We start from the raw sequence: 11,415 nt of genomic DNA on the forward strand, positions 1-11,415 counted from the left end.
TGTCATATACCCATAATCTATAATTAGATGGTCTATAAAATTGTATGTAAACTTAAAGCCTTAATAAAAAATTTTTTTACTGGTATCTATGAAAGAATTTTAAAAATGCACTGAAATGTGAGATTCTAATAATTATGAGTGGATTTATATCTGGGAAATACTTTATCATCATTATAGATGTTTGATAATACATCATGTATTACATTATTCAGGCAAACATGTGTAACAAAAAGACTTTTGATCGGTGTTTACATAATATATAACTAGACGATAAGTAACATTTGTGTATTAAATTAATATAACATTATGTATATAAAATACAATTAATAGTTATCAAATTATCAATGAGTAAAGTATGACTTAATAAATGAAACATATGTCACAAAATTAATTTGATATTATATATAGATAAAAATTGTCAAAATATTTAGATAATTGTTGTATACGCCGATTGAATCGTACGTATAGACACAAACACACAAGTAGAAGCATGGCAACACTTAAGAAAATTTTAAGTCTCCTATCGTGGTCGAGTCACACAACCACCACAGAAGACCCCTTTATTGGTTTTTGTCTTTTCTCTTATATACATCTAGCTTAACCTAATTACACATATTGCTTACACGCTAAAATTAGCGTTTTTCAAATGAACATAGTATAAAAATGTTTTACATTTATCTTTTTATACACTAAAATGTTATGATAACTTATTTTCTATTGTGACATGAATATACGTTAATTTTAGTTTGTTTAATATTTCATTTTACATGAATCTAAATTGCCTACTACTACATAATATATCACAGTTTTAAATTCAATTTTAAAATTGAATTATTATAGAAATTTGTAATATTATAATGTATTACATTATGCAGACGGTTAAGTGTAACTAAGACTTTTAATCGGTTTTTACATATTCTACAACTAGACGATAAGTAACATTTGTATATTAAATTAATATAACATTATGTATATAAAATACAGTTAATCATCTTCATTTATATAACTTACATAATTATCAACGAGTAAAGAAGTATGATTTAATAAATGAAATATATTTCACTTAATTAATTTGAGATTTTATTTGGATAAAAATTGTCAAAATATTTAGATAGTATATCACAGTTTTAAATTCAATTTTAAAATTATTTAATTTTTATAAAACTAATATGTTACTGCAAAAGTATTAGGTTTTTTTAATAGATAAAATGAGATTTATCTGGACTTATTAGCGGCATCACTCAATCAAAGTTATGCATAAGCTTATTAGATATAAATACTAGTGTTTCAAATTAAGCTTAATTTGTGTACATATTTATTTACAAATTTAAAAAATTTCAACCAAAAAAATATCTTAAGTAAATAAATATGGCAAATTGTTTGATAACATAGTACCATTAACATAAATGAACAACTTTTTTTTTTTTTTAATATAATGAGATCAAAGTATTTCATTTTTTAATACAATAAAAATTGATATTAAATTCAATTAGTATCAGAATTATACGGAGAAGCTGTACTAGCACTACCACTTGACGAACTTTCAACAGGCTTTTGTTCCAACTCTTTTTTCTTTGCTTCTGAAATGCCTATAATTCAAATGCAATATAATAACAAATTATTAAATTTTATAAATTCAATTATTTATACTTTTTTGTAAATCTGGATACTGCGACATAATCTTTGTTTTCATCGTAGATATTCTTTTAAAAGTACTGTCCAAGTCTTTCCGTAGTTCAGTGAGTATTTGAGTGTGCTTCTTTATCTCTTGGCTGGTCGTCTTCAGATGGCTCATGGACAGAGAATTACAATTGGTCAACATTTCATTGGTCTTCTCAAAACGCTGTAACCTAATATCAAACAAAAATACAATGGTTGTTAGATAAATTAATTATACCTAGGAGATAGAATTACACAAAATAGTTAAAATCAGTATAGGAAAATATTTATCTTTCCAAATTGTTTTCTAATTTTATACACCATTATACATTTCTATAAAAATTGACTATGACCAAGATGAAAATGACTACATTTATTTATCATCACAATAGTATTATGAGTTTTCAATTGCACATACCGTACATAAAATATTGTTAAGATCAAATAGACAAAACTTTTTTTTAATTTAATAGATTTTATTTAAGTTTGAAAAACTGTTTTTTGAGTTGTGTTAGTTAACGATAGTCAAAGTAGCTCTAGAATAATTTTTAATACTCAAAATGCATCAGCATTAAAAATGATTTTCATTTTATTTGTAAACTTTTCTTAGATTACAGTACGTGTCTATGTCTGAATTAGAGTCTCCGAAAACAATTCAATGTCGAGTTATATTATATATTGGTATACAATACGAACATTTCTTTTTGTGCGATGATCATGGACTCAACGTCTTCTTGGTTGACAATGCCTGCGATGCCCTGTATGAATACCTCAGGCGCGGTGTAGTTTTGAAAACACTCGATGCTGGGCGTCTCGTCCAAATCACTGGAAGTGTCGGCCATCGCGTTTTCCGAAACAGACATGCACTTAATTTCGATGGTTCTAGTTGAAAAATCGTTAAAAAAAAAAAATAAAATAACCGATAGGTAAATGATCAGTAGACTCGCGTAATTGTACAAAAGTTGGTTTAAGACAAGAAAACTTACGACTGATAAATTAATTTACACGATACGGCGATGCGAACATACCATTATTATTTAATTACGTATCGTGATACATTAATAAATTAATATTGTAAATCTATGAAAAGTATGAGATGGGTAGTTGTTCCCCGTGATAAGAATTATAGCTGATAAAATGCATTTTTGATTAGAATTCTAACCTCAAAAAAAAAACTTAACTAATACCAACCATCAAAAATGAGAATCTGTGTCATTGAGAATTTTGTGTTTATGAATTTATCATACTGCTCTAAATACATTATTTTATTGTAATTTATGTTATTGAACGTTGAATCACCGTTTTTTTCAAATTTGCTACATTTACGGACTTACGGTATTAGTGGTAGGTCGTAAGTAATTTTATACTACTACTAAAATGAATAGTGAATATTAATGAACGACGTTTGAAAAAAGGTAAAAAATGAGTAACTTATTTATTTTCGTTTTTCCTTAATAAGACCGTTGTACCTACTTAGTCTTTCGACATAGTAACAAAATTCACGGATCCTTACTCTTTGTAAAAGTTTAAATCATTATAGACTCAATACGACTTCAAAAATAATATGCGATGTCAGTTATATTTCCTAGAAATGTTAAAATATTGATTCCCATATGAAAAACATTACATTTATGTTAATGAATGTTTGTGCATATTGTTATAATAGTAAATTTTTTAATCTTTTTTGCGCTTATTGTACTGGTTACTAGTTCTCATAACTACTGTCGAGATATTAGTATACCTACTTAAAGAATCTTTACATTTTTTAATTAGTTTTCAATTTATAACACATATCAATATTTTATGAGTTAAATATTTTATTTTAAATAGGTAATTTCAAATATTTTAATAATACTAGATGGTGACAGATATGTATAAATAATATAGGTATTTACTTGCTTAAATACTTGTGAATCATTTTTCAGCATATAACTACATGGGATTAATGATATTGATTCCAGGTATATACTGTAACATACATCTCAACAAAACTATGATGCACTGTCAATTGTATTATTATACTGAGTTATAAACTGAAATGCTCATATAATGATAAATTATGATTGAACACGCCTAATCAACTGTGGAAAAAACTAAGTTGAACATTAGATTATAATATTGGATATAAACATAGTCGAAACTAGATAATTTCATTAGAACAGGCCAAATTATAAACATATATAAATACAATACATTCAAGTGGTGTTACCCAAGCATTACGTATATATACATATATATTTATATATTTATTTATTTATTTAAACAGAACATTGTAGACATTTTCGCTGCACATTAATTGCGTCCCGAAATCCCTTTCCCACGTGAATTGTGTCTAAAAGATATTTAACGACTGCTCAAATCGCGTTCCAACATAAAAACATTAATTTCCTTCCCATTTCATACAGACTTAGGACTGTCGATAACAAATTATGACCATCGGTAGGTTAAAAATATTGATTTTTATCGTTGTTATGAAATTATATGTAAGTAAAACGAAATATGTAGGTTTAAATTATAGAAATGTAATAAAATAATTAAAATAAACAGTATGAAAAAAAGTTATAATTAGAAAATTAGAAAATTAGAAAATTAAAAAACTGGTAAAAACTTGAATGATACCTTCTTAATATAATCGAGAAGGGTCAATTGGCCACTTTCATATTTTATCTTAAATAATCTTCTTTTTCACATATCATCATCCGTCTGTTTTAATTACATGAACACTTCGTTGTTTAATACAAGTTTCTTTTTATACATTTTTTAAAACATCTACAAATTGAAATATATTTGGGTGTGCTAAGTAAAACATACTGTTAAACTTAGAGTGAAAGGCTTCACAACTATCAGTAGTTCGAATTATAGAGCATGAATACATTGCCCACACAGAAGGCGGGAAGTCACCATCAAGCTTTATGTATGTATTTAATATATAATCAGAAAATCGCTGTACTTTTTCATCCTCGGATAAAACTGATACAATATCGTCCGTAAAACAATCCTCCACTTCATCTGGTTTTAAAAATGGGAGACCAAAAAAATATTGATATCTGAATTTTTTTTGTATTCTTGACTTAAACCAACCGTTTGAATTTTCCTCCACCAACTTTGACCTAAATGAAACCTGCATTCTTTAATTTGAATTAACGGCCAAACTAAAATTATAATATGCTTTAAAGTACATCGTACATGTAATCGTTTAAACAAACCCGAACGCAATTCGTGTACTCGCTTATCATTTTTTTTTTCGGGACGCAATTCGTGTGTAGATGTTCGGCATTTTAGATGTGGAAATGAATTATTAAATTTTAATTTTAAATTCTTTTAATTACTAAGTCAGTATGATATCCAGACAGTATTAGATCAGGCCATGGCTTAACTGGCCTAACCTGTAGTTTCGCTTATGGGTATAAATAATATAGGGTGTCCCAGCAGAAGTGCATATTTTAAAAACGCAATAGCTCAGCAAAAAAACATCGACATTTAAAAAAAAAAATAATTATTTCAACCATAAACAACTCCTATTAAATGATAAAAAATTATGTTGAGCAAATATCTACTTCCGCGATTCCTACATGCAATAGGACGATCGTTGAAATTGGTGATCACTTTCGCACACATCTCTCTACTGATTCCGCCAATTACCCGCCTGATTCCTTCCATCAATTCTTGGATGACTTGCGGGTTATTTACATAAACAAATTTGACGGTTTTACTTATTAACATGCCCAGAGAAGTGGAAGTGAGCCTCGTCACCGAAGATTATCCTGCTGGCGAAGTCTGCGTTGTGTTGGCTCAAAATCCATTCTACAAATAATCTTCTCTTGCCATGATCTGTTGGCTTCAATTCTTGTGTCAACTGGATCATACATGGATGCAGATTAACTTCATTTTTCGAAATTCGATGAACAGAACTTCATGATATACCCATTTGCTGTGGACGATGGCGAACAGACTTATGTGGGCTCACTAGTGCACTGTTTTGTGGGAGTTGGTAAATTGAGTCCGAAATAACCTTTTTTCGGTAAGTTGGGTCCCGGGAAAAAAAGGTAGTAAGTCCAAGGTAAATTATTTTTTTTAAATATCTAGTAATTTTATTAGAAGTCAATTTTAATATTATTGTGTTTTATTATTAGTATATTAATTAAATTTTTAGTAAAAACTTAAAAGATACGAATTTAACAAATTCAAATCGACGTATAGTACGCAATGCACGCTACGAAAAATATAGTGAAAATACTCAGATTTTGTACACTCGTGTCTGTGTGTAATCCATAGGTGCCAAGTACATCGAGTGCTCGAGTACCCATTGAAAATATTCATTGGGTGCCAATATATTAATTATAATAGGTAAACCGTTATCACCATGTTCATTGTATGATATCAGCGGCTACACAGAAAAACCTTGTTAGTCAAAATTAGAAATAAAATTTTTTCTTTTGTTGGATGCAATATATTTTTCTGTACATTTTGATTTCTCCCGATGTTTTCATAAGATAATACCACAATAAAACAGAATGGACACTGATAACAAATTACATGGACAGCATAGGACAATAATGAAATCAGTCAGCCATTCTATTTGAGGTACAGTAGCAAGTTAGTAACATTTTATTCCATTATGAAACGGTAGTAATATTCTTTATAAGCTACTGCGCATTTTCAAATGTTTCCAAGGTATTAGGTGCAATAAGAGTTTGAGATTTGGGGGACTTATAAGTCTTATACTATAGTATGACCATGGGTCAACTCCTAACCTCCCATCATTACCAAAAAAATATAAATTGTGTTTGTGTAAATGTATTACAGTTGTATTTGTAAATTTACTACAACAATGATTTGCATTTTATAGTATTATATCGATATAAACGTTTTTAATATACTTAAAGAATTTATATAAATATCTGTATACCTAATACTATTTAATCATCGATGAATCTATTTTATAATTTTTTTTTTTTTTAAACACTTCCCATTCTGAAATCCTGCACATGAGCCTGTATTATGGTAGACATACTATTTAAAAAACGATCCACAAGTAAAAACTTCATGGTACCCAGTAGGTCACCATGTTTCACACTGTTTGGTAGATCACATAAATGAAATTATAATTAATAACCAATATCAGTATCACTGATTATAATTTGATAACAAAAGTACCTCAATTAAAATGACCGCTGATTTCGTTGCCACCGTGTTGTGTCCACCCCCCTGATAATACCACGAATTAAGATATATTATATAGATATTATCTTAAATTGTGGATAATACACAAAAACAAGCAATTGTAAGTCGTAATCATGTAACAGTACCATAGGCGTGCGCAAACTTTGTCCGCGGAGGGGCCCTTGAAAAAGTGGACCAAAGATTCTTGTACTAAAGACTACTAGTATAATTAAATATTTTAAATTTAAAAATTATTTATTTAATTCAATATGCAAACATAAAAATAAATACTATTTAAACTTGTACAATTTATATCTAAGAAATCCTTATTTACATATTTTTATACTATTTACAACTTCATCCTTCTGTCCACGGGAGTAAGGTTTTTGAATGTATCAATTACATCTTCAATTTTTATATTATATGCAAGTTCTAATTAGTCTGATTAATAACTAATAACTTTATTACATTTATTCACAGATATCAATTCTATACTATAAGATTAAAACTGGCTTTACTTTATTCATGTAAAATGTAAAAATGTTCGCTGTCTTGTATAGTATAGATATATACTTATTAAAGAAAAAGCCAGAGTTCACAGGGGGGCCGCGGCCCACCCGGCTACCCCCGTGCACACGCCTATGAACAGTACAATATATTTTGTTCATAGTCGTAACCATTGTATCAATAAGAAAACCTTTTTGTTTTATGTTTATCATCAATTTTATAAAAGTGACAAAGTTCTTGCAGTTACCAGTTTATAGAAAATTTAGTATAGGGAGCGAAGGGAAAAGCCCCTCATTTAATACTTGACGTCAGTGGCACACAGGATTTTTTCGGGGGAGGGGTGTTATTCTATTAATAATTTACTATAGAAATAAATATTGTATAGCCCTAACATCATACTATGCCTCGGAGAAATTTCGAGGGGAGGCGGAACCCCTTATCGCCCTACAACCCTGTGTGCACCACTGCTTGACATTGGTAAGAGCACCCAATACATTTTTGAAAACCTGGCGCCTATGGTATAATCATAAGAACTATCATCAATATTGGTGTTAACTGATAACTAACACACGATATACGACAAACTAATGTACGTATATATATACATATATATATATATATATATATATATATATATATATATATATGCCTATATACGTATCTTAATTAGACATAATCAAAGTTACGATATTACGAAGTTATTTGATCACAATGGAATCGATAACCGATAGAAACAGTGTAAATTGTCATTTGTAAAACGACTACGACGAGGTAGTATAGTGAGTAGTTGGGACTCAATTTACCTACTACCTTTTTTTCCCCGGGACCCAACTTATCTAATATCTTTTTTTTTTCTCGGGACTTAATTTACCGCTTTCAAAATGTACACAAAATATTGCGGGCCCAATTTACCTAGTCCCCGTTGAACGTCCACTAACTAGGATTTTCTGATAAAAACAATTTCATTACCCTATGAATAAAAATTCAAGGCCTACAAATATGTACACTACTACCTAATAACTCGAGTGATAAGTGTTGAAATTTAAATATGTTAATTTATGAAATTATGAAATATTACCTTTTATTTCATAAATAATAAATGTAATGACTACCATAGATGTGCGCAAACCCCTTTTACAGGGTAGGTATCCAAAAAGATGCCCCACCACAACTGAAAATTAATTTAAGCTTTCAAAATTAATGTAAAAATATACACACAAATATCTAAATAACTGTTTATTTTATAATTTAAATTTTTTTTCCTAAAAAAATGACTGAATAGAAAACTCTTTATTGTTATAATTGTCTTCGTAATTAAAATAAATTAAAAAAAAAAAATTAAATACATAATACTTGAAATAGTTTGAGTAATATATTTAAATAGAGTAAATAAAAAAAACGTAATCAGTTATATATTTAGATGAAAAAATAAAATAAATTTGATAAATAATTATAATTGATTATAAAACAATTCTGCGTTCAGTTCAGTTTTTAATATCACTAATATCTTTTGAATTTTAATTTATTGTCAGTAATTGCTCTGGAGTTAAAAGCTATTTAATCTCTTTTGGAGCATAGTATTTCTTAATTTCATTAATACATTAAATCATTATAATAGTATATAATTTGAGTTTCAAAAATAAATAAAAATGTCTGGGACTAAATATAAAAATATAATAAAAATCATAATGAAATACAAAATCACATAATATATACTTAAAGACCAAATATGTCATGATATTTATTTATTTTTATGTTTAGGGTATGCAGCTGCATATGTATTCCCCTGCGCTCGGCTATGCTGACTATTAATATGTATATGATTTCTGCAAATATTAAGTAACCATAGAAATAAAATATTGTTAAAATAGTTGACCCATTTGGAAAATTAAATTAGTTAGTCATTCCAAAACAACACCAACACAGAAGGAAATTTAAAACATCTTAAAAAGCAAAACCAATATCTACGAATGTCTTTTAATAAACAGCGATCATCCGACGGAGGCTGCTGCAGAGACGAAGCGAAAATGATCCGGTGTACGATGAAAACCCTGGAAAAGATGAGGGATATGTTTCAAACGACACTGGGCCCGGTTTCGGGAATAAATCCACCCGAAACACGTGATGTCGGTCACGTAAACAACAGTTGCGCCAAAAACGAGCGAAATCAGATTCCAGACAAGCAATTCGCACCGGACGTGAGTAAAATATAAATCGTTATTAATTTGAAAACGATTGGGAATCACGCGTTGTAATAGTTGGCCTGTTGTACATTATACTTAATCCTCGTATTCTCGCAGACGTTGTGGAAGCTGTGCACCAAGGATAAGAAGCCGGAAGCGAACTACCCTAGGAAGGATAATAACACCATGCGACTGAAGCCCGGTGAAGTGGGTCTACGGGGTGATCGTGCTACGGTTCACTTGGGCGTGAACGAGGCGGTGGCCAAAGGCGTGAAGCCGAAAACGGACCGACACGGGCGGCCAATTGGCGCGGTCTACTATCAGATGCGGCCAGGGATGGTGGACGGTACGGCTGGAAAGGACAGTTATCAGCAGCGGAAGGACATGATGCAAGTGCTGCCTACGATGCCGGTGACCTCCGACCGGGTCGTGGGACCGGTCACCGGGTTACCAATCGACGGGGACGAGGACGTGTTCGTGCTGCGGCTGAGCAAGCGGTACAACGATCCCAACGACATGTCCTGTTTGCAGATTGAGGTGCGCCTACCAAAGGAGGTCGAGAAGCCGATGGACGTGTACACACAGTTCCAGGAGGAAGACTACCAGCCTCCCGCGCCCGCTCCAGAAACTAAAGTTAAGGCACCCAAGAAAAATAAAGGGAAAAAAGGCGGTGGCAAAAAGGGAAAAAAGTGAACGACGGTAGTGTGAAAAATGGGATACGATAAGCTGCGAAAAAATTATACAATCTAAGACAAATTGGATAAGATACATTATACAAGTGGCGGCAATTCATTTCATATATCTACTATATTATATACTGTGTAATATGTACCTATGTAACGTATATCGCTCAATTATGTTTAGTTGCGTTTTGCGTATAAAACGGTAAGATAAATCCAAATGTACGCAACGTAACTTAATCAATTGAACGATGTACTTATATAGATGTACATATTATATAGTATATAATATAATATAATAATAATATAATATAATAATATATAATATGTTTGATTTGTGGTGATTAATATGATCAATTTTCAGTGTTTATGCAGTTAGATACCAATAAGATACATTGTATATTATATAAATTTATTTTGTATACCTATGATACATAATAGGGTGAAGTAAGGTATTTCCGTGACATAGGCAATTTTATGATACTATATGTTGAACGTATAATGTGATTCCCTATTACACGATTGACTAGAAAATTACATTGATCCTTAAAAATAGTCATTTTAAGGATCAATGTAATTTTCAAATCGATCGTATAATAGGAAATTATGTTATGCGTTTAACAAATAATCTCACGAAAATGCCTATTCCACGAAAATACCTCACTTTACCCTATATAGTATATACTATATACTATATATTATGTATCATAGGTATACAAAATAAATTTATATAATGTACAATGTATCTTATTGGTATCTAACTGCATAAACACTGAAAATTGACCATATTAATCACCACAAATCAAACATTTAAAAAGTTAACTATTTGAACTTGAAATTGAGAGACACAAGTACGGGAAAATGTATTTTATTTTATTTCGATTTTGTAAAAACTTTTAAATAGATAAAATATAATAAATTTAAGAGAAAAATTTTTTAAGAAAATGGTGTAATATTGTGTTTAAATTCTTATTTAGAATTAGCTTAATTATTTAGGATTAATCTTTGACTTAAGTATTGTTTTTTTAAGTTTATATAATAAATCATACAAAATACTTGTGTGTCGATGGAACAGTCGCAATGAAAATATGAAAAACAATATTTATTTTTGATTAAGATTTGAGCTACCCGAATAAAAATGAGCTAAGCAACTACACAACCACTGCCGTCAGTGCCGGATTGATTACCCATTAGGCGTAGTAGGCGCCTGCCTTAGGGCCTCA

General features: G+C 30.0%; 2 protein-coding genes across 2 annotated transcripts; one reads left to right on the forward strand and one right to left on the reverse strand.

The window, feature by feature from the left end:
- Positions 1–1,485: 1,485 nt before the first annotated feature.
- On the reverse strand, positions 1,486–2,679 carry LOC112683179 (kxDL motif-containing protein CG10681). Its single transcript, XM_025554079.1, has 4 exons — positions 2,646–2,679; positions 2,356–2,541; positions 1,651–1,850; positions 1,486–1,589 (listed from the first exon to the last, which is right to left on the reverse strand). The coding sequence occupies exons 2-4, from the start codon at positions 2,520–2,522 to the stop codon at positions 1,486–1,488; spliced, it is 471 nt and encodes a 156-aa protein (XP_025409864.1). The 5' UTR covers positions 2,523–2,541; positions 2,646–2,679.
- A 194-nt stretch (positions 2,680–2,873) lies between these two features.
- Positions 2,874–10,431, forward strand: LOC112683178. The gene is made up of 2 exons (XM_025554078.1): positions 2,874–3,074; positions 9,318–10,431. The coding sequence occupies exon 2, from the start codon at positions 9,699–9,701 to the stop codon at positions 10,203–10,205; it is 507 nt and encodes a 168-aa protein (XP_025409863.1). The 5' UTR covers positions 2,874–3,074; positions 9,318–9,698; the 3' UTR covers positions 10,206–10,431.
- Positions 10,432–11,415: the final 984 nt, after the last annotated feature.

Source organism: Sipha flava, unplaced genomic scaffold (genome assembly GCF_003268045.1).
Source record: "Sipha flava isolate LNK unplaced genomic scaffold, YSA_version1 221_pilon_pilon, whole genome shotgun sequence".
In the NCBI taxonomy this organism is placed as follows: Eukaryota; Metazoa; Arthropoda; class Insecta; order Hemiptera; family Aphididae; genus Sipha; species Sipha flava.